The sequence below is a fragment of the Cebidichthys violaceus genome, unplaced genomic scaffold (assembly GCF_023349555.1).
Source record: "Cebidichthys violaceus isolate CVI_PGR_0920_01 unplaced genomic scaffold, fCebVio1.0.p SCAF_24, whole genome shotgun sequence".
In the NCBI taxonomy this organism is placed as follows: Eukaryota; Metazoa; Chordata; class Actinopteri; order Perciformes; family Stichaeidae; genus Cebidichthys; species Cebidichthys violaceus.
The window spans coordinates 5,471,811-5,496,190 of NW_027176417.1; the positions used below are offsets into that span (position 1 = coordinate 5,471,811).

At 46.7% G+C, this 24,380-nt stretch overlaps 1 protein-coding gene across 2 annotated transcripts in view; it reads left to right on the forward strand.

The window, feature by feature from the left end:
- LOC137878928 (gamma-aminobutyric acid receptor subunit alpha-5-like) overlaps positions 1–23,990 on the forward strand; it is a 152,679-nt gene extending 128,689 nt beyond the window's left edge. Inside the window, exons 3-12 of one of the 2 annotated variants that reach the window (XM_068719445.1) lie at positions 3,463–4,055; positions 4,796–4,877; positions 5,664–5,788; positions 7,332–7,399; positions 8,180–8,400; positions 12,643–12,725; positions 17,172–17,315; positions 22,052–22,204; positions 22,432–22,643; positions 22,976–23,990. In XM_068719445.1, the coding sequence (XP_068575546.1) occupies positions 4,031–4,055; positions 4,796–4,877; positions 5,664–5,788; positions 7,332–7,399; positions 8,180–8,400; positions 12,643–12,725; positions 17,172–17,315; positions 22,052–22,204; positions 22,432–22,643; positions 22,976–23,272 (1,410 nt within the window). In that variant the 5' untranslated portion in view covers positions 3,463–4,030 and the 3' untranslated portion in view covers positions 23,273–23,990. The remainder of the gene's footprint in view (positions 1–3,462; positions 4,056–4,795; positions 4,878–5,663; positions 5,789–7,331; positions 7,400–8,179; positions 8,401–12,642; positions 12,726–17,171; positions 17,316–22,051; positions 22,205–22,431; positions 22,644–22,975) is intronic. The other variant, XM_068719446.1, reaches the window with a different exon arrangement.
- Positions 23,991–24,380: the final 390 nt, after the last annotated feature.

The following is a 24,380-nucleotide window of genomic DNA, read 5'->3' on the forward strand; positions in this document are numbered from 1 at the left end:
GCTTACACTGTAAAAAAAAAAAAGTACCCACCAGTAGCTGTGTGGTCTGTTTACTCAGGGTGGTGAGGGTTTTTGTTTTAGGTAAAGCTCATTATTTCTAATACAAATGAACTTCTTCCCAATCTGACCGGTTCCTATTATCTTTTTTTTTTCAATTAAACTGCCAATAAGCTCTATTTATGCGTGTGCACTGGGAGGATGTGGGTGTTTAAAGGGTCACTCCAGCTATTTAGTGACTCACTTTCATTAAGTTGTGCAACTCACAATAGACAGATTAAAAAAAGAAGGGTTCAAATCAAAGCAGCAGAAGCAGAGACATCCAAACTTTTAGTCCCTGTAGTATGTGATTCAAATGCACTGGATCCTACGATTCCCACAATGCAACTCGGCAACATCTTTTCAGTCAACACTCCAAATGCTTGCGTCTTTCTAACTCCGAATTGTAACGCAGACTTTTTTCGGTAAAAAAAATGTGACGCCTCGAGCCCAATTCAAGATGGCGACACGAGTCAGGGTTATTTCTGATGACATCATCGGGGTTGTTCTCTGGGACTTTAAACGCCAAAGAGATCATCACAGTATACAATCATTTTTTATGGAGTAATTGGTAGGCCCACTCCCCATGACAAAAAACGCTACAGTGCCCCTTTAAATATTATTTTTTTTCTTTCAATATGTGAGATGCTTTCACTTTCATTTAGGACACATTTTATTTCAGGATTGTATTCCATTTTTGCATTATTATTTTAATAATTGACCTGTTCCAGCTTTATTACTTTATAGGCTATCAAATGACTAATAAGAAAAATAGATTTTCCCCACACTAAATTGCCTTGTTAAGATGGACATTTTTTACAGTGCTCCTCACACCATCTGCGCCAATTCCCTTCCCATGAGTTCCCTGTAAAAATGGCGGGACCCGAACAATATCGATGAGGGACCGGTGGCATTTATCAACCAATTAATCGATGCTTGCGATTGATTAGCCTGTTAGTCGCCTGTAATGGCCTCTATTCCTTCTCTAAAATGTGGGGCTCTGCCATCGATTATTTAGGCTGAGGAATATTGAAGTCATTCTGGACATTCTGCGGATAATTAGGACCGTGTGCGCGCATCGCTCACAGTTGCAGAACCTCATTAATAAATAGTGTGTGTGTGTGTGTGTGTGTGTGTGTGTGTGTGTGTGTGTGTGTGTGTTGTAGTTGTTGTGGTGACATGTCCTACCTCGTGTCATAGATGGCGAACAACTTCTTGTTTCCGTCAACAGCGTTCCTGGAAGAAAAGGATGATGACATCATTAATGATAGAAGAGCGTTTAGCCAATGGAGACGCGTTAAAGGCGGGTGATTAGTCACTTCAGTGGCAACTAATAACACAAACAAACATCTATTACAAAGGAATATTACATTTTGCTATAAAATGCCCGTTTTTAGTCAAGCTTTCATTGCTTTGAATTTGCATTAATGTATTCAGTGAACCCTGAGTGCCTGCCCCCCCCCACACACACACACACACACACACACACACACACACACACACACACACACACACACACACACACAAACACACACTCCTCCAACCGGTCGGCACGTGAGAGAAGTTTGCCCTCGGGGCTTTCTGCCAGAGAGGGTTTATTTGAACCCAAACCACGCTATTTTCCTAAAAACCTAACCAGGGGGTCTGTTGGGGGGGGGGGGGGGGAAGCCCCTGAGGCCATCACTTCTCCCACGTGCGACCGGTCACGAGCTGTCCGTGGTGCTGAAAGTCAACCTCCTCGTGCCGCTGGTGTTTCTCACGCGCCCCGTCCACAGAGCGCACCTCCAGACGGATTAAGAAACGTGGAGGAGATTATGCATCAGAAGCTAATGATCCGTCTATGGAACTCGGCTACCCTCTTATGGCAACCGTAAGGATGATAACGACTTTGGGTTGAGACTTCATTGAGGAGGGCTTAACTGCTGTGTTAACGGGACCTACAGTATGATAATTCATGATACATAAATATAAATAAAGACGAAGAATAGTGAGTTGAATTAAACCAAATAAATGACGTTTGTTTCCTCGTTTTTCTTCCTCCGTGACAGCAGCGCTGCTTCTTGCGTGCGTCAGATCTCAGTGTCTTTGTTTCAGTGGGAGACTTATTTTAGTCTGACGTGCTCTCGTTGTATGTCCCAGTGATTCTCAACCAGGGGTGCTTGTACCGCAGGGGCTACTTCTGTGGTATATGTGGACATGCGTAGCGTGACTGTTAGCTCGGCTTATTAGCGGAGATAGAAATAATAGAGCTATAACTCGTGCGTGACAAGGAGCCAGCGGAGAGGTCTAAACCGTTTGCTAAAACTAAGTGTTTGGAATAGTTAACATTAGGCAAAAGTAATGAGTAAATGGCTGAAATATTAAGCTAAAAGTAAAGAATAAACAGTTAAAATAGTTAGCTAAAAACGGGCTCATGGATAAACATTTGAAATAGTTAGCTGAAAGTAAACGGTTGAATTACAGCGACGAGCTCTCACTAACTGGGTTGAGCGCGTGCTTTTTGCTTTCTCATTGTTTGCCACCACTGTAATATTTAATTAAGATTTGTAACACTTTTATTATATGTCCTTTCCTTACATAGAATAGGTACTGTATTTCACGTCTGTGTAGAACATATTTAGTGTTGCTGATCTGACAGAAACCGCAGTGAAAAAGCAGAGAGAGGCAAGCAGTACCTCTGCCTCGACGAAGGGGGCGTGCGAGAGCCCATGGGTCGGTTTCATGCTGGTTCTGTCGTTGCTCTTCTTCTACGCTTCTCTTCTTCTTCTTCTTCTTATATTTTGCTTTGACCGCGAAAATGTAAGATTCAATATCTAAGCTTAAAACTGTCTCAAAAAACAAACGAAAATATGACCAAATCAACAGCAATTCATCGTCGGACAGGTAAGGTAACCTTTTATGTGTTTGTTGTTCTCTTTATACATCCGGGGTTGTTACGCAGATTATCGCAGAATCTTACGATTTTCGCGGGTGGCGCCCGCGAGCGCTCCGCTTCTGAAACGCTCCCGGTGGAATCAAATATGTACCTTACATATAAATGTGTGTGTGTGTGTGTGTGTGTGTGTGTGTGTGTGTGTGTGTGTGTGTGTGTGTGTGTGTGTGTGTGTGAAGAATGCTGGTATGAAATATGAAAAACAACCAGTAGTCAATGTGCAAGCTGCCAATTGAATGGTGATTTAAGCTCTATTGGGTTCATATATTTGTAAATCTGACTTATAGTTTGAAAGCATTATATCTTTATATACTTGATGGTGTTAGATAACAGCCAATCTAAATGTTTCTTCAAATGAACACATTTGGAACATGGCAGGTGGTGTCCATGAAACTTATAGAAAGTAATTTCTCTCCGTTGAATTCAACGATATGCTTTAAAAACCCGCACCTGATTTTGTTAACATCTGACTCCCCCCTCCTCCTTCTCCCCAGTCGCGCCGCGAGTGCGCCTCCTCCTCCCAGCCCGCCAATGGGCAGCACCTATTATCAAATTATTAGCCTCTGTTGCAGCACTTCCATTCTCTCGCACCGGCAGTAGGCGGCACATAGCGAGAGAGAGACGGGGAGAAGATGTGGAGTGAACCCAGTCTCCTCCGGGGCTCGCGGATACGACCGAGGAGGCAGCGCGTGTGATGCCGCCGCTGCTGCAACACCTCTGGGGGCGATGCGGTGCAGCAGGCACTAGAGAAAGAGAGGCGGTGTAGCTTATAGGAGAAGACCAGACCGACTACTACAACAAACGCCAGATGGGGAACCGCTGATTGAAAGAGAGAGAGAGCGAGAGAGAGAGAACGAGAGAGAGAGCGAGAGAGAGAGAGAGAGAGAGAGAGAGAGAGAGAGCAGAAACAGCCCATGGTGGAGAAGAAGAAAGCGGGGAGACAGCCGACAAGCAGGGGATTAGGTGATTGAACCCGTGATCGCTCAGTTTCAACACCTCCGACAGAGACCCCCAGCCTCCAGTCGCTGTTTGGGGGGGAGAGAGAAAGCCACAAAAAAGAATATGGTGGTGATGGATCTGCATTCAGGTACCCCCCCCCCCTTTTTTTTTTTTTCCTCTCTTTCTTCTAATTAGACACAGCATGGCGAATAGGGATGAGATTCATGTTTTTGGTGATGGTGAGAGTGGAAAAGGGTGATGGTGGAGGAGAGGATTGGGGAAAGGTGGTGGTGGGGGTGTGTGGAGTGTGTGTGTGTGTGTGTGTGTGTGTGTGTGTGTGTGTGTGTGTGTAGGGGGGGGCAGTATGAATTGTAATGCGCTGGATTCAAACGCAGTTGGAGCTCACACAATGGGGATCACACTGCAGGAAATATCACCCCATATTTGAATGTCCTTCTCTCTACGATGACCCGTTCCGTCCAGAGTCTGCTGAGGTTGTGAGGTTCGGTGTTTCGGATGTTAAAGAGTTACAGCCTCGTTTGAGCAGAGATTGTCCCGCCGCTTGATTTAGTGCTTTCTGTAATGGTCTGCCTCTCGCTCTCTCTCTCTGTGTGTGTGTGTGTGTGTGTGTGTGTGTGTGTGTGTGTGCAGTGGAGTTTCTTTGTGTGAGTTGTGCCTTATCAAGATTGCTAGACCTTTTGAGTTTATCACATTAAGAGGATAACGAAACTGTTATTTTTGTTGCGGCTATGGAATGTGGTGCTTTTTTGATGCTATCTTGTTCTTTTTGTGTGTGTGTGTGTGTGTGTGTGTGTGTGTGTGTGTGTGTGTGTGTGTGTGTGTGTGTGTGTGTGTGTGTCTCTCTCTCTTTATGTGGTTGTGTTACAGCTCTGAACAACAAAGTGAGCAGAATTTCAGTCATGGCGAGGCTCGTCCTTTCCCTCCTGCTCCTGTTTGGATGCCAAAATAGGTAAACTAGGAGCTCTAAAGTGGAATGCTATTTATCCCCTAAATAAAGCTGCTTAAAGAATATAGCTTTGGTGCTTTTATTATAAAAGCAAAATGTGTTAAAGTTGCTATTTGCTCAAGAATGTTCAGTCAGCAGTTTCATTTTCTGTTGCAAACCACAAATCCTGATGGCTCCATTTGTGGTTCAGTAAATGACTCTCTTATATGTTTTTATATATATTTCCTGCCAGCTCTGCCCTCCTCTCTTGATCGCATATCAGCTCTGCGCTCTCTGCTACATTGCTGCTTAAGTGGCCGTCCTGCACTCAAGAGAAGCGAAGCAGATCTTTGGGGCGACGCTGTCAGTAAATCACTGGAATAGTCCACTCTCGCAGATCAATGGCTTTTAGATCACATGTTCAAAATCCAGCTTGTAGTCTTCCTCTGTGTCACTCCCGGCCCGTCCCCGTGCATGGACACAATGTTCTTTGTAAGAAAAAGAAGATTGTGATTTCCCTTCTTTTTCTAGGGACACATGAAGCCTCGCTTCTTGCCATATTTAGCGGGGGGGAACTCATTTGTTTATATTTGGATCGCATGTCAAAGCCTTAATTATCTCTACTGGTAGTTGTAAGGAGTGCTTATGTTCAATAATTAATCACAACAAGCCCGTCCTTAATGCGACGAGCTAATTAATCACAATAACCGTGTCATGTTTTGACGTCCTGCAGTGTAACCAACGCCAGGATGCTTCTCATCCCCGGGGGTCTCTTTCACTCTTGCTCCCTTGTTTCCTCTCCTCTCCTAGTCGCTGCCTGGCCTCCACGGAGGGCCAGAAGGAGGCGGCGGCCAACGACAACAGCACCGTTTTCACCCGGATCCTGGACGGGCTCCTCGACGGCTATGACAACAGGCTCCGGCCGGGGCTTGGAGGTTTGCTGGCGATCTTATGTGTCATGGTGGCACCACTCAGACACTGATCTTACATTCTAAAATCACAATGTCACAGCATGCTAACTTAACCCGCTAACCTCAACGCTACTAATAGGCCTCTATATCCCGCTGCGGTTTCATGCACCGATTCATGGCAACTTGCCGCGATACTGGCAGATACAAGGGTAGAAACTGTGAGGGCAGATGTGGAATTTTCGCACCCCTGTCGGCTCAGGTGAGCTTCGCACACGTGTCCTCAGGTGCGGCCCGTTTCCTCCCCGGCCGTGGCCCGGGATCATGAGTTCACGCGGCCTTTTTTTTCTCGTACGGCGCCGTGGTCGGGAGAATAAATCCATCAGGCCGTCCTCAGCGCGGCCTGAATCCGGTGCGCTGTGGTGTTTTATTCACGGCTCTTCACCCTGGCAACAGGAGGTAACCTTGAGAGCTGACAAATTGCCATTCAAAGATGGAGAGCTCTTTTCTTCTAAGCGGCCACGGAAATAAAAGCTTTTCTTTGTATTCATTTTTTTGCTTTTTCCCCACCTCCACCTTCTGTATTAACTGTATCCCAGCTCTTTATTTTGTCCTCGCATCATCGATCCTCATTTCAATTTGTTTCCCATGTACATACCTGTCCCATAATTCATTACTCCCCCCCCCCCCCGTAGGAAGAAACAAGGCTTTTTCATGTCGAATGCCTGATGTGTCATGGCAAAAGCCTGCTCTCACGTCCTGGTAACGGTTGCTACCCTTCACAAGAGGGCCTATAAATACATTCCAGAAAAGGAAAGAAGAATTCAGGCCTTCCTTCAGTGTTCAACAAGCTGCTCTCCACCGGCGCGGCCAATCCCGGCTCGCCAGGACCAAATTCATATGCATAGCGGAGATTCAGTTGGCAGATATGATGCGTTACCTTTTTCACATCATCTCCAGAAGGAACGCACGGCGCAAGAACATCACGGAGATGTGTGGATTCACACGAATACTGGGACTGGCTTCATTCTGCAGCTGCCATTCAACTGATGCAGGATTTTAAATGACAAGCTTTTATTGCTCAATATCAAATTAATATCTTTAGATTTGACCAGTTATAAGCAGCCAGTTTTCCTTCAGAACGTCATATTTGTAGATGTTAAAGCCTCTGAAGCTAAAGTGGATTGATAGAAAATGAACTGTTAAATATTTTTTTAATCGTTTAATAATAATAATAATAATTCTCTGATTCCAGCTTCTTTCGTATAAAATGTGGCTGTTTGTATCCTACTGAATATCTTTAGGTCTTTAGACTGTTGGTGAGACAAAAGACATTAGACTTTAGATTAAACATTAGATTAATAAAAGTGATCGGTGGATGAATTGACGATGAAACTCGTTGTTAGTTGCGGCCAGTGAGCCGTCAAAATACAGACATCTTCTGTGGAAGATATCGTCTCGCAGATATCGAATAAACCAGATCATCGATCCTATATTGCTCCAATTAAAATTCAGTAAAATGATCCTTTTTAATGATGTAAACCTTTTGTCACCTGTGCTCTCTCAACAGAGAACGTCACAGAGATCAAGACGAATATTTTCGTCACCAGCTTCGGCCCAGTGTCGGACACGGAGATGGTGAGTTCATCTTCAGCAAACACCGCAGAGACACACACACACACACACACACACACACACACACACACACACACTCGAAGCCCACCCAGGCTACTGTCGGTATTTTTAGATCGAAACTTATATTTACATTTCATGAGACTGTTACTGATCCTCATGCTGTTCCCTGGAATTACACTTTCGTTGTGTCTTTGAAGATTGGTTCTTTTTCGGTTCCTTGTAAATGAGACCAAATGAATGCGTGATAAATTAAACATTTGAGATTTAATGCAACGTGGCTGGCCCATTCCAACTCGTTCCAAATCACTCTTCCCTTTATTAATCCATTCTCTTATGAACTATAAGGTTCCCCTTGGATAGCGAAATGCATTAAATCTCCTCTTTCATTAAATCCTCTATTACACCCAGCAATATCCCTGGCACACTCTTGACACAGCAGTTGCCACTTTCCTATAATTGACTGGAAGACGGTATTGACAAGGGCGCACGATTGATTAATGAAATGTGGCAAGAGACCCCGAATAGTTCTGCGGTCCATAAAAGCCTCCACGTCAGCCTGCTAACGGCAGTTTTCTCGTCTCATCCGTTTGTTTGTTTCCCGGCTCCGAGCGGGGTCGATATTTCGCACACAAGCAGATTTATGACGGATTTCTGCGCTGCAGATGTTTGATCACCCGCAAATTGTCGGTGGATTTATGAAGGACGCAGGACGCACCGTGTCGGATCAGTTAATGCCGATTGACAAAGAAGCCCCATCGCCCCAAAGAAATCTCTCTTTTTCAGGAATACACCATAGACGTCTTCTTCCGTCAGAGCTGGAAGGACGAGCGTCTGTGCTTCAAAGGGCCGATGCAGATGTTGCCGCTGAACAACCTGCTGGCCAGCAACATCTGGACCCCGGACACCTTCTTCCTCAACGGCAAGAAGTCCATCGCTCACAACATGACCACGCCCAACAAGCTGCTGAGGCTGAAGGACGACGGCACTTTGCTCTACACCATGAGGTAGGCTCTCCCACTCTGCCGGGATTTATTCACACGTGTAACCCTTTGACATTTTAAAAAAACCACATAATAATGAGCTATGGATAGTTCTAAACCCACTTGGTGACCAAGGTTGATGGCACTTCAAACGCGTCGCTACCCACACAGAAGCACACCGCTTCTTTGCCGGTTTTTAAACTAATGGAGGACACCTCCCATTTATGTGCCCTACAGCTTTTATTAGGGTTTAGTGAAGGTTTTTAAGAGAACATAAAAATGAAAAAAAAAATAAAACAGCTAGCAAGGCCAACATAATACACAATACAGCCCTGCACTCAGGGAGAAAACGCAGTGATAAAAGCCTCAGTATGTGACCCACACTGTAGGGAAATAGTGTCACCCAGTGGCCGACCACTGGCATTTCATTTAGAGCACAGTGAGAGCAAAGTTAATGGCAAATAATGCAAGCATTTCTTTAAATTATTCTTTCTCCTTTAAGTTGAGTTTTTTTTTTGTTTTAATTCATATTAAGATATTCATGAGACGTAAGAACACCAGAAGGAAGTGTCTCTTTAAATGAAGGGGTTTGAGAAGAAACTCCAGAGGGAGATCATCCATTATGAAAAGCAGCCTCATTGTGAACTATAGTTTTTGGCAGCGCTGCATTGAACTATAGTTGGCAGTTAATGTCGTGGTGAGAAAAGAAGAAGAGGAAGAAAGAAACAGGCCATCAACCAGATGGTCACTCTGAATTAAACTATAGATATTTACAGCTCAAAAAGCTAAATTGTGTTAAATGTTAAATTGAGATACAAAGAGCTGTTTTTGTTTAGTGGAACGGCAGCGTAACCACCGGGGCTCCCTGTGACCTTTTGCACCATAGAATTAGAATAATTCTGTGCTTATCCTCAGGAGTTACTGCAACTGCAGGACTTAAGAGAGACTGTGTCACGGATGAGAGCACTCTATCTGATACCGGTGCCACCCACAGGGAGAATGATGCTGGATGGATGACAGATTATCCATATGCAACCGCGCTGACATATATACATGGCTAAAGAAGTACAGCACTTACAGTCACCTCTTTGTCACACGCGTCCAACGCGCACACACACACACACACACGCACACACACACACGCCGTCTGCACAAATCAGCTTTGACCTCGAGGCTTGACCTCGAGGCTTAACCTCGAGGGGTCGCGTAAATGTGCGCGCGTTCATTTCCATATGCGTAGTTTTATGGAAATCTATGCGCGCACGTATTTGTGTCTGAATGCAAAGGAAAATGGAGGGGGACGGGGACGGGGACGGGGACGGGGGGGGGGTCGCCTTCCGTAGTCTAAAAATGGCATCAGATTCGCTGCCACAGTTGAAACGAAGCAGCAGTAGGTTGCTTTTAATCGTCTAATTGTTACGGCGCTGTGCTCGTCATTACCAGCTCAACCACAGGCAACGCTTGATTTTGTTTCCTACATAAAACACACACACATACACACACACACACACACACACACACACACACACACACACACATAGACACAGACACACACACACACACTCATGCATGGGCCATCTGGGTACTTGCAGGTAACAGCTAACCAAACAACAGCTTGTTTGGAGCCTGTTTACATTATACGAAAAACCTGATATGACTGTAGTTGTATCTGGGTCATGTAAGCACATGCATTTCTTTGCATACAGCGTCCTTTATGTAGAGTAAGGGCACCGCATGTGTTCATCCCCACAGGAGCCGCTCAGACATCGGTACACACACACACACACACACACAATACGTCCAACACGGATGCTCCACTGAGGCGCTGACACGCTGTCATGTCACATTACAAACATCGCGTCGTCCCTCACACCGTTTCCGCAACACGCACGGGCGTCAGTGAAAGCGCCTCTCCCCTCATTTGAAAAGCATCACTCTGAGGAGGCGTCTTCACGGGGCAAAAGTTTGTCTCCGCGGATCCTTCATAAAACGCCGCTTTTCACGCGGAGCTCGACGGCGGCCCATTACAGCAGATGGGCTGCAGCGTATACGGCTGAATCCTCTGTATCACCACGGAAGTGAGTGCATTACACGTCATTATCATTAGGGACAGTTGAGTCGCCAATCTCATTGATGCTCCCAGTGTTGCCTTTAGGCCGGTTGGCTTTTATGCAGCCATTTGACAATTTGTATGAGTTATAAAGACATTCATGTTCCAGCTCTTCTAGCAGTTCATTTCATTTTTTTCTTCACACCTTGGAGTATATTGTATAACCCCGGCTCCCGTGAGACCGCCTGCATGCGAGACAAGTTTGGAGATTGTTAAAAAAAAAAGAAAAGTAGAGAAAGTGCTTGTTAATGTGAAAAGACAGATGGCGCAGCACGGCGGCTCAGTGGTTAATACGGCAGACAGCCCCTGAACTCAAAACTCGGTCCTTTCCCGCTCCGTCCCGACGTCCAAGTTCTTCGACTTTTCTGCAAGGTGAGGCGTATCGGAAACTTTTAGATTTCCCACAGGGGCCAAAGGTCCATACGGGGGTCTGTTTCTGCCCGTGTTGCCGCTGTGATGTACTGCTTTCCAGTCAGTCCACACTGGCCTGAACAGAATCACCGGGGCTTATTCTAAGCTGCTATTTTACCCCTGATACTTGAATTCTAACTGCAATCGGGATGCGTCGTCTTCTTTTTAAAGGGACGGATTTTCTGGCACTGATCACACCCCGAATTAAAAGCGAGTATCTTTACAGGCATCCCTGCTAATGGGGCAAGGCCACATGAATAATTAGAACATGGCATAATAGCCCACAGCCATGTTCTCATTTATTTCTCCCAGAGACAGCCTTCCCTCTCCTCCAATCACAGTCCCTCAGCTGTGTTAGATGCAACAATGCAGTTGGATAATCCGGCGCCGATGCGGAAAGCGAGCTGCGCCCCCGAAACAGTCGGCTCTGCAGGGACCAGAGGTGGCCTCTTATCCCACTTCGCTATGCTTCGTTCGCTTTCATGATACAGTTGGGAAACGTCCTGCGGTGGATACGTACATGCTGGAGGTTTTTGGAGCATAAAAAAAAAAAACATGACCCAGGAGGATTCTGCCACATCTCGGTGACACAGTTGTCATTAAGATTATGATACAGATCAGTGAAGGAAAAGTGATTAACATGATACTGAAGCTAACGTGGAGGTTGCTGGAATGCCTGAATGGTTAAAGTGGAAAACAAAACGCTGGAGGAACCTTCCAGGCCGGAGTCTCCGACCTTTTTTTATCCTCTGAGAGCTCATTTGAGGGAACAAAAGTGTCCAGGAGCTACTCGAGCTGTACATCGGCAAATAGCAGACGTAATTCCTGTCTTACTTTTATGGTCTTTTAATAACGATCCAGCCGCAGCAGTCATCGCCTCTATTACAACGGCGCCATGGGCGAGGGGCTTTTTGTGTTTCATCAGGACGTGGGCTACTAAAGGCTCGGCCTTCTTCCCCGCTCTCGTCTTTTAGCCGTCGTTTTTCGGCCCATTACCGTCTCCAGGCTGCCACCAGCCGGAAAAGCCCCATTAAAAAGTTGCCGTGGACTTCGGCGAAGTGGCGCCCGGCGTTACATCTTTTACCGTCTGCCACCGCAAATGAGACACACACACACACACACACACACACACACACACACACACACACACACACACACACACGCGAGTGTTTGTCATTCACAAAAGTTTGAATGGATAGCAATTTAAACAGTTGACATGTTGTTATATCAGATTTGTATGTGAATGATTGACCAAATCTAAATGAAGCAGCAGATAAAGACTTCACCTCAAGTTCTCAGCAACTCAAATGGCGTCCGTTAGGAGACAGAGCTGCGTATTTATATCCATATTTGAAGAAAATGAAAAATGACCCGTGTGAGAGGTTGCCCCGCAGTATATTACACGGAGAGACATATGACACAGGAGCTGTGTGACCACCAGGTGGTAGCATTGCCACTGTAATACTGCTGTTGCCGGTGAGAGAGGGGAACGCTGCACTAGCGAGTGTCTTGCATGAAGCTGTGAAGTTCATTCCACCTCTGTCCTTCGCTCAGCTTGTTTAATGCTTATTATTTCAAAGACGGCAGAGCTGCGACCTTCCTCCTGATTGCTTTTGGTTCCCTTTAATTACAGCAGCTGTACTTCTTCCTGTAATCACACAGTGCTCAGTATGAGAGATCTACATGCCCAGTTAGATAGTCAAAGTCACGTGGTTAATGGGTGTATTGTGTGTGTTTTGCCTCAGACTGACCATATCGGCGGAGTGCCCCATGCAGCTGGAGGACTTCCCCATGGACGCGCACGCCTGCCCTCTCAAGTTTGGCAGCTGTGAGTATAATCCCGTCTCCCGAATGTCTACTCTTTTTTCTTTTTTTTTGTACGCTTATCTCGCTCTTCCCTGTACGCTAATCCCAGTTTCGGCGAGTCCGACGCAATGAGTTCCACAAAGGTTTAATCTAAATGTGGAGCGATTCATTTAGAACAATTAGGAATCATTTTGGGCTAATTGATAGGATGCTGCCGCAGGGATTCCATCGACGAGTCGTTATCTGCTGGAGATTGCAGAGTTTGCTTTCCTCACATTAAATTGTCGAGTTGAAGCGCTTAGCGAAAGTGCTAAAGCTATTGTAGCCGTAGCACAAGAGAAGTGAAGTCTGCGGCGTGCATATGAATTGTGCTAACTCATGTATGTTGAATATGTATGTATATCTTTTAAGCTTGATAAAGGTTTAAGGAGGTGCACATGCACTGACTAAGGTGAACATGCAGTAGTAAGCAAAAGAAGGCCGCTCCAGGATCCTCCTCAGGTCAGACCAGAGAGGATTAAGGGCAGTCCTGGTTCAAATCACTGTGTTTTACAGTATCAGTCACAGTCAATTTGAGTCAACCCGCATGCTTCGTAAAGGGATTTCACCCGAGCTGCATGCTCCTGGGTCACAGTTTGCGGCGTGGGCCTCTGATTCCAGCCACTTTCTTTGATCGCTATTCTTCGCCTATTGCAAAATAAAGGTAGAAGTCGCTGACACAAGAGAAGATTAGCGCTCGTTCTCTAAACGCTCAATTAGGTTGGATCGGAAAGGGTTCTCCCCGACGCCCTCTTCTCAGGAGCGGCTTGTCTTGTGTGTCCTAGCAGCAAGGACATGTATGTACACTTGAGTGGCCCAGATGGTATTTAAAGACAGGTCTGGCCACATGCCACACCTCGGGAGCCTCTTGGGCTAAAAGGATGAGGCTCTTATCCCCAGATTCCTGCGTAACGCCGTCCACCCACACCCACTATGTAAAGGAAGCGCATTCGGCCGCAATCCGATTACAGCGCCGGGAGGCTGCGGGGCCTTCCCATGGCAAACTCTGAACGTAATCACCCGGGCTGTGAAGCCCCGCAGGTGAAAGGTGTAAGTGTATAATGGGAATAATGTGTCGGTGGTGACACCGCTGTTTTCACGAGGTGAAGTTTCCCGGTGGAGAGGAGATCTTTTCTTTCGCCGTTCTTTAGCGCCGAGACCTCTGACCACCACCCGGTTTAGCCTCTGTCCTCAGGTGGCTTTACGTCGTCGTCTATATGCTAAACCTCCGCCGCACAGCGCGGCAAATGTGCCGGAGCTGCACAATCATCACTACGACGTGATGACGCAAAAGACGACGATGTCTTTTCCTAAAAAAAAACAAAACAAAACGGATACAAACATTGCTTTAGTCCAGTGACAACACTGTGTCCTCTGTTTACTGTTGCACATCCGTGGGGGGATGAGAATCCATCAAGCCACCAAATCTCTCCGTCCCCTCGTCCTTTTATTGCCTACGCAGACGAGGTTGTGGTTCCACTTCTGTTTGTTTGTATGTTTGTCAGCAAAGACGCACAGGAGCGTGAGCCGAGTAAGAACCCATTCATCTGGAGCGGACTCCCCGAGAGTCGTTCTGCTTCAGAATGTCGTGATTTGATAATTCGGTAACCACAAAATCTATAAAGGTTCAAGGAGTAAAAAGGCTTTTTCAGGCTGGACAGCAAACCGCTTAACACTTAAAGTTATAATGTCTTCATTTGAATTTAACATTCATATTTAAAATCAGTATTACGTACTACATTTTCTAATTTCATATATTTAAACATGTGATTTAGAGGGATAGCTTAACCACACCGAATTGCATGATTTCCACAAAGCTGAGATTGCGGCCACTGTCGCTCTGCTAAGCTAACGTCGGTTACCTTCAAGAGGGGTTCAGCTGGCCTTTTTACCAGGCACCGGGGATAAAGCCCGGTTCTGCGCCACATTTATGAAGGTCATAACAGCCTTGAAGTGCACATTCATACAGCCGTGTTGCATAGCTCCTTGTATCCAATCATCGGTGACAGAGTGGTGACTCGCTGTGCGATAAAAGCACGAGGGCCTGCTCCAAAGTTGGTTCAAGTAAAGGGCAACTAATCCCCTTTTCCTTTCTGGCGTACAGTACATGTGTCCTCATTTAGCTGCAGCCACACAGCCCTCACATGCATGCACACTGAGCAGTTTGAGTGATACTGTGTGGTATTTGTTTCCCCCCCGAGTAAGTGCATAAAGATGCAGATGCGAGGCGCACCGAACCTGCGAGCGCGAGCCGAGGGGGAAAACAATAATGAGTCATCTTGTCTCGCCCTCAAACCCACAGTGGTCCCCGCTGAACACATGTAGCAGTGAATCACTTTGTGATTGCTCTCCTCCTCGGAGCCGCTCACAGCCTCAGATCAGTGAAGCTGAGCTTTCGTGAACGGCAGAGAGAAGCATTTTCAGGATAAGGATTTCCGCTTTAACGAAAGGCCGACATCGGTTCAGGACTGGTCCAAAGCGTGGCCCAAATTCTTGTCTCCCACCTGCAGAGAAAGTTGTCTTTCTCTGCAGTTTCTCTGAACGAGAAAGTTGTCTTTCCACAAAGAAAACGAACAAAAATGTTTTATACTCTCCTGACAAGTTGAGACATTAGTTATTAGTTAAGTTGGCTCATATACTTGTTTGTATGTTCAGACAGCATGGTTCATTTTTATGTTACTTAAGGTTTACCCCACTATTGTTTGAACTGTCTCAACATTAGGAGGAGTTTTAGTTGCCTGGATTTGGAAGATTTAGAAGTGCTTTTGTTGTTTTAAATATGAGGATTTCAGCACATCAGTCTCCTCCACGTTTGATCGTCCGGCTCTGAAGCGACCCCCGTGGCAGTGCTCTGCCGAATATTCATTCGTCTGTAACTTTATGGGGGAAAAAAACAACACATTTTGGGTTTGTGAAATCCTCAGTACTTCCGGCGGCCGCGCTCGGAGCGCGTGGAGCTGCTGCAGAGTCGCTGATGAGTTTGGCTGAGTTGTCGCTCCCCTTGCCGAGCACACAAGACGGGAGCAGCGGAGCATTAAAGCGTGACCTGTTGAGAAGTTGGCACAGGTGCACCGGCTCGCCTGCCAAGGTCTTTAGCTCCTACCCTGCGTACTAAAATTCCCCAATAATCCCTTATTGCAATCTAACTACCCTACAATCAAGGTCCTGGCGTTTGGCCTGACAGTGGCCAAATTTAAACACTATATTGTACAGCAGCATGCAGCCGCCAAGGAGGCGCCCAGAATGGAAATACTCAAGTTAAGATGCTATCCGCTGACGGATGAACAGCCGCGGTACACGAGGCCGGGCCGAGGGTTTAGTGGGTGTTACATCTGCAGCCATCAGTTTTGGCTTCTCGTGTTTTCCATTCACAGATATTCCATGTGCAATAATTGTCTCCTACTACTGTAGGAAGGAATTGTCGCAGCTTCCCGTCCCCGGTATTTATTGCAGCCTTTAGAGAGCATCGAAATACAAAAAAGAATATTGAATGGAATTGAGCGTCTACTGTAATTTGGCTGACGCAGCGCTGCTCTCTCATTATTTTCCCTCTCAGCAGATCTTTTCTTTCCCAATTCCCCCGTTAGCCTGTCTGTTTTCGGAACATGTTTTTTAAGAGCAATATTTTTCCAAATCCAAAATATCTTTTTAGGGCTTCAGCTCTACTCTCATCCTTAAAGTTTGTTTTGTTTTTTTTTGTCAAAATTGCTCTACGTCAACACCTTGACACAAGGCCAATTTGGAAACAGGTGACAATAATCATAATAAACAGGAAATACATTACATAGATCATTTCCTTTTCTAATAAATAGAACACTGTGACAGATATAAAAAAAAAATGGCAAACATGCCATTTCAGATGTAAACAAATCCGAAATAAGTCCCTCTCTCCATGCGAGTTACAGTTTTCATCTTTCCATGTTCCAGCCCTCGGGGGGGGGGGGGGGGGGGGGGGGGCTGATAGATCGATGTCCAGTGTTTGTGCCGGATTCATCGTGAATAAATGAAATAGCGGGGGAGGCTTCGGAGTTTGAGCTCTGCCTTTCATCACGAGGGTGATGCAACACATTATGGTTAATCTGACTCGGTCTGGTTCCTGCCGACGGGGAGCTCACCTCTGACCCAGAAGTGTGGTTTAAACAAAAATACACTCAAATATCCGCCCACACACACACACACACACACACACACACACACACACACACACACACGGGCATGCATGCAAGCGGAATTCAGTTTTTTGTTTTTTTTAAGCCTGCAGTCTAATCAAAAAGTGCTAGAAAGATTCTGCTGCACATAATATGAGCGATTGCAGGGTTGGAAACAGTAGATTAACACACATTTTGGATGTTTGTATATTAAAAATGAACAAGTCGAGTTCTATATTCACAAGCTAATTTGTAGACATCCTTCTCTCTGTGTCTCTCAGATGCCTATCCGGTGTCAGAGGTGGTCTACACGTGGACTCAGGAAGCCGCTAAGTCCGTGGTGGTGGCAGAGGACGGCTCCAGACTCAACCAGTACCACCTCATTGGGCAAAACGCCGGCACAGAGGACATACACACGAGCAGAGGTGTGTGTGTGTGTGTGTGTGTGTGTGTGTGTGTGTGTGTGTGTGTGCGTGTGTGCGTGTCTATAGATAAAGAAACAAACTTGAATGTACAAAAACAACAGAAATGTAATGCTGGAATAGCAGTAGGAGGGTCAGTATAATGAAGCCACTCTGTGAAGGAAATTATAACTGCATGGATTCTGAAAAATATGAATATTCATGCGTTTCAATTGATGGAGGGAGCAGTTGCTAGGAGACGTCTGTAGCGCCGTCCACTCAAAAGCAATCGATTATGGTCTGTACTGTAGCTGTAGCACAATATCACAGCTGTAGATGCGTTTAGCAGCCAATCCTTGGTTTGTCTTGTTCATGTCTGCATACGGGGAGAAATGGGTGAGGGAAAACACATTCTCTTTTTACTGTAACTCAAAATGTCACTCTATCGTCAGCTGGGCTGGCTGGTTTGGTTAGCTACGTGCTCTCAGGAAGTACTGCGTTCTAGCGTGGCAAAGACTGAAGTCACGAAGAACCGGTGAAAGACTTCCAACGTTGCCCCGGGCGACATGTTTCTCTATTCCGATGACATCGTAGCTTATTTAAATAACGATATCAATCCATGACCGTCCCCGACAAGTACACTACCTCCTCCTCTTTGAGTGGCCAGCAGTATTAGGAAAGTAATGTGACGCTAATGGCATTGTTGGTCCTGGCCTTTTATAATAATACAAATAATAACACATGTTATTCACAGAGCGGTTTTCAGGGCATTCACTTAAGTATGGGGTTTAAACCAACATCAATTAAAACACATTATGTCATGTAAAATGTTAAAAACAATTCTAAAGCATTCTTCGGCGACCTCCGTAGTGCAATCCTCACTTCATCTACTCGTACAATTGCCCCCCCCACCCCGTTCTTGTGCACCTTTTTCCCCCCTCGTACTCGTACTGTATGTGGCGCACGATAAGTGTAATGCCGAATATAACGTGATGTAACTAATTCGAGATTAGAAGAAGATAAACGCCCGCGAGGGGAGATGGCCGTGCGGGGCCGAGAGTAAATGTGGGAAACATTATCAGGAGATCAGAGTCAATGAGTGGAGGCTAGCGGAGGAGAGTAGCCTATCCCTCACACAACCAGCTGTCTACAGGCCCGGACAGCCCTGTCAAACAACACTTATCCCCGCATGAGCCCATGCGCGTGCACACACACACACACACACATGCACACAGAGTTAGAGAGAGACCTGAGACCTCGGGTTAATCCCTCCATCCAACCACCCATCAGCTTTTGCATAAGAAGATGACATCACAAATCAGTGAGGGATTGGTTGGTTGGCTGTCGCTGAGTGTATCTGTGTGTGTTCGTGGGCATGCGAGTACCAAATGTCCTCACAATGGTGGGAAAAAGACCAGGACGTTTTTTGACGGCGGCTCGGTTCATTCCGCTGTGGGTTTGATTTCATGAGGCGTGGTTGGAGGCTTTCACTGTAGAAGTTCAGCATAATGGATACAGTTTGACTTCGAACGTGAGCTAGGTCCTCGCAAAGATAGACAAATAAATCTGTGTGTGTCTGTTTGTGTGTTGGGATTGGACAGCCTCGCTCTGACGCGTGGTGGGGGTGGGGGGGGGGGGGGGGGGGGGGGGGGGGTTTGCATGGGGGTGGGGTGTGTTGAAAGGCATCTGCTTAATACTCTTATGTAAAACAGAACTGTAATACACTTCCCCCCAGTTTCTAGTAGAATCATTATTAAAAGTGTGGATTTCCCCCTGTGTGGGTTTTTATTTTAGCGCCACAACTGAAACCGTGCTTCTGCTTTGAAGCAGAGGGTTAAAGGGGTTCGGCGGTAGTGCCGGTTCACTTGCTGGATGGTTGGTCGGTTAACACGTCGACCGCTTTGCGAGTTAGTTGACCGGTTGATTAAAAAGTTGTCTGAATGTCTTCTGGTGACTGTGAATAAAATCACACAGCACTAGGGGATTCCTGTATGGAGGCTAAAGACGACCCCCCCCCCCCCCTTTAAATCGGCGTCTGCCATCTGGTGTTCTGAACATCACAAGAAAAAATGCTAAACATTATCTGTGAAGTCCGTTTCGGCCGACGGACTAAAGGCAGTAAATCATCACTCATGCAGCTCAAAGCTTCTGTCGTGGGAAACCGTCCAAATCAGCGCTGATGAGTGTTGGACTCCGGGGGGGGGGGGGGGGTCACATTCGGTCCAGTAGGTTAATTTACTCTCTGTATGCGTTTGACCCTTTCGCTAATAACTTCCGCCGACCAAATATGAGACTGTCGCCTTTGCTGAACGTGCTCTAAAGGGGATATCGCCGCCTCGGGATGCAGCCGGTTACTAGAGGTGTTCTTGCAGTAGTTGTCCTCAGAGTCGGTGCGATTCTTTGCCCTGATAAAAGTCACTTGGAGTTAACTGTTCCTTCCGTCGCTTGATTAAAGCGAGTCTGACAGCCACCTGCTGCCTTATCGGGTCTAGACAAATTCACAAACAGCAGTTGGTTCACGTTTGCCCGGCCTTTCTCGTGTTGAGCGGCGGCGGTTCATCAGGCCCCCCAATGGAAACGTTTGGTTTGTTGATAACGAGCATGGATCTGTTTGAAACCTCACGTATAGGAGTCCGATAGCTCCGAATATCGCTTGGATGGGATGTTGTGAGCCTGTAATTAGCACGTCTAATCTTAGACAACACTCCTATTTGAGGACGCGAGGGAGGAGATTAGCCCCACAGGTTTCTTTTTAAAGACATCTTTGAGGATGTGACTTCCACCGTCTCAGAAAGCGATATCTTTCCCGAATTAACTCCCGACTCTAAAAGTAGAAGAGACGCCCCTGTGGCAACAGATTTGCAGCTCGTGGGGCTTTTTAAAGAACAGCACGCTTCGGGATGTCGTAGCTCATTTTCAGAGGATCAAAAGACATTAATTTCCCACTCACCAGTTGACCAGCATGGCGGCGTTGTTCCCCGAGATAAAAGGAAGTTCCCCTTGGACGTTGTGAAATACAAATCCTTGGGAGAAAAGCAGTAAGATCCACCAGAGGAACATGTTCCTCCTCATTCCTCTGCCCCCGGTCCTGTCGGGATCCATGCATCAAGGGCAAAGGTGGGCCCGGGGCGTCCCAGGTCGGCAGCGCCGGGTTGTGTCCGGATGTTTCCGACAGATGCAGAGGTTCACGGGGTTGCTGTGAGCCAGACGGCCTGGAGTCATGAGGGCGTCAGAGGGCCCAGGTGATGGGGTCGCGGTGAGAATCTAGCGGTGTCGGGGATCTCCTGATCGAGGCATGGCCGCGGCCCACCAGAGTCGTATTTAGCTGCTTGCCCCCTTCGGCACGGAAGCGGCCCGTGAAACAAAACAAAACTCTGCCTCACTTCTCCTGTCAGTGGACGCCGGGATGTCCGCACTGCATTTCTCCGCTAGTCCCGTCAAGAATGTTTGATCATTATTCCACAGACGGCTGTCAGACGACCAGAAGACAACGCCGACGTAAAAGGTAGAAAATGTCCACACGGTTGGCCCCCCTCCATCCCACCAGTGATTAGCAGACAAGCAGAGTGTCCCTCTCCGTGGCTTAAGGGTGTGTGTCAGCAGTTAGAGAATCATGCTTCATGCGTGTTTCAGGGTGTGTATGTGCGCTCGTCGGTGCCTGGATTGGCAGGGCGGAGCTTAGGGCTCTGCGAGGATCCCAGGACAGGAAGCCTCACCCCACCCCACCCCCTCCTTTCTCTTCTCCTCCACACTCCCTCTCTTTCCCTGACTGATGGCAGGATGCAGATTGTAACCGGGGATTAGGGAGGTTCAAAAATCCGATTTTGCCCGGAGAAAGCCTCATGTATTACTCTGCTCGCGTGTGTGTGTGTGTGTGTGTGTGTGTGTGTGTGTGTGTGTGTGTGTGTGTGTGTGTGTGTGTGTGTGTGTGTGTGTGTGTGTGTGTGTGTGTGTGTGTGTGTGTGTGTGTGTGTTGGAGAGAGAGCCTGTGTACATGCGCCCTAGTGTGTGGAATATAGTCATTGGGTTTTTTCATAGTTTACCAGCGCCTGCGGTCACAAACCGCTGCTGGCGAGAGGATTTTTTAAAGCCTCAAATGCAATCTTCAGTTGTTTAACTGAATATCGTGTGTGTGTGTGTCCCCTCTCTCTCTGTCTCTCTCTCTCTCTCTCTGTGTCTCTCTCTCTCTGTCTCTCTCTCTGTGTCTCTCTCTGTCTCTCTCTCTCTCTCTCTCTCTGTGTGTCTCTCTCTTTCTCTCTTTCTCTCTCTCTCTATCTCTCATTGACCACACTATCTCTGAATTCACCTCTGACTGTCTCATCCCAGAGGTTAACCACATGATAATCTATTGTCATGTCCTCGCAACAATTAACGCAGCTTTTTGCTAATGGATTTGAAGTCGGGTTCAGCCGAATATTAAAACCTTCTCTTCGTCCCTGCTCCGTTCTCTAAACACACATATCTTCCCTCACCGCTTTCCATTCCTTCAGTCTGCAGCCACCACATAATGAGCCAGCAGGTCGGAGCAGAGATGCATTAGCTGTGGGAGAAGAAGAGAAGAGTTTATGACCGCTTTTCAGGCTGTCAGGTTCATGGTCGTAAAAAGTAATTTTGCCGGTAACGATTATGTCGTCCCGTGTGCTAAGGAGGTCAAATCACAGAGTCATAATTCCGCTGTGCGCGGTTGGGCTTAAAGCAGACGTGGCGTTTGTTGTTTGTTTCTAACTTGATATCCTTTTTAAATCTCTGCCTCCCCTCAGGGCAGTACACCGTGATGATGGCCCACTTCTACCTGAAGAGGAAGATTGGATATTTTGTCATCCAGACGTATATGCCCTGCTTCATGACTGTAATCCTGTCCCAGGTGTCATTTTGGCTCAACAGAGAATCGGTTCCCGCAAGGACCGTCTTTGGTGAGTGAAGCCGCTCGTTTACTCCTCAACGTTTTATGTATCTGGGCCGTACTATTTTCCGGTCGTGCACGTGTCACATGAGGGAGAATAGCAACCACCGCTGTGGCTGGCAGTTAAGAGTTATTAAAGCGCCCACCTTTGTCGTGCGAGGGGAGACCGTAACTCGTTTCCAGGCGGCACTGTGAAAACTCAATTTAAAACTTGTCCCGGCCTTTGTTTGCACCCAGGGGTGACCACTGTGCTGACCATGACCACCCTCAGCATCAGCGCCCGGAACTCGCTCCCTAAAGTGGCCTACGCCACGGCCATGGACTGGTTCATCGCCGTCTGCTACGCCTTCGTCTTCTCCGCCCTCATCGAGTTCGCCACGGTGAACTACTTCACCAAGAGGAGCTGGGCCTGGGATGGCAAGAAGGCTCTGGAGGCGCAGCACCCGAAGGTACGGCTTGTGGCTTCGCTACGTGACTATATCTGTTCAAGTGTACTTTACAGGATCTCATCACTGGTTTCACACCTTGTAGCTCCTAAACTATAAATCACAAATACTTGACATCACTGTCAACCATTTTCCAAAGCATACAGTAACATTTTCAGATTTCAGACAGCCTAAAACACATAAGGAAGGCATACTTTGTTACCTTTGAACAGAGCTAGGCTAGCTATTGACCCCTGTTTGCAGTCTTTATGCTAAGCTAAGCTAACTGTCTCTGTAGCTGTCCCGGCCGTTAGCGCAGACACGCTTTAATCGATGTGTGATCTGTCCCACTGCAGAAGCGAGACCCGATGGTGCTGTCCAAGAAGCCCAACAACGTCTGCTCGGCGGGCGTCAACTACACCCCCAACCTCACCAAGGACGTGTCCATCTCCACCATCTCCAACACGACGTCGGTGCAGCTCCGGGCCTCCGAGACCAAGATGGTGGACCCGAAGAAGACCTACAACAGCGTCAGCAAGATCGACAAGATGTCGCGGATAGTGTTCCCCGTCCTGTTCGGAACCTTCAACCTCGTCTACTGGGCCACGTACCTGAACAGAGAACCGGTGGTGAAAGGTGTGACCTCAACGTAATCTCTCTCCTTTTTGTTTTGTTTTGTTTTTCTGAGACAAGACAGTTTGTGTAAGGGATCAAGTTTGAGCCTCTTGTGCGACTGTGCAGACTAAAAGGACAAGGAGTTGTTGAAAAAATAAAACACAAATATCTGCGCTTGAAGAACAAAAACAAACTATACTCAACTATCTAATTCAAGCACTTTGAATGGATGCAAGGCTGCAACCGATCCCTTTTCCTGTTTTTCATGGCCTAAAAAAAGCTGCTCGATCACAAACCAAGCTGCTCCCGAGACTTGTCGACGAGAGGGCGGCTGTTTTCGCTTCTTTCTCATCTGTCCTGCCGCAGTTTGCATGACGCTGTCCTCAAAAGGGAAACGCCGGACTCTTCTATGTCTTGAATACCGACCATGTACATGTCAACCACCGCTTAAAGGGTGGGAGCGCGCTTCATCGCTACTACTCGAGGTTTTAAATGAAACAAGCGTAGGCATTTTTGAGCGATTTTTGCCTAAATTTATTTATTGCCTAATAAATATTCTTATCTCGGAGGCTTACGCTGTTGAGAAAGCTTGCAATATAAAATGCATTTTGAGAAGTTGATTTAGAAAAATGTACTTAATTCCACACTGTGTGGAAGAAACATCTCTTGAGATTTATGCTCCAAGTGCATTAATTATTAAGTTTTATGTCTCTTTAAAAAAAAAAACAAAAAAAAAAAAAAAAGTTGCCATTTTTTCCTCCTATTGCAGCGGCTGTTTGTGCGTCTTTACTTGAAGATTTCAAAGCCTTCTGCTGCAGGCCCGGTTACCCAGAAGCATTGGCCGCCGGATAACGAAAAAAGATCGAGCGCTACCTGAAGGTGAAGAAGAGGAGAAACGTATTCGGAAAATGATTATCGCAGGTTTTGTTTTTTGAGGAAGAGACAATTCTTCATTCATAAAAAAATAAATTCTAAAAGTCTTCATTTACGGGCAGCTTGCCAACAATCAAAGAAAAATAACTTCTTTGGCCCACTTCCACTGGGCGACTGGTCAGCTGTGGGCGGTGTGTTCAGGACAAATTTAGGATTGGATATATGTGCTTCAACTGAATTTTGAGCCCCGGGTCACTCAGCTAGGAAACTAAT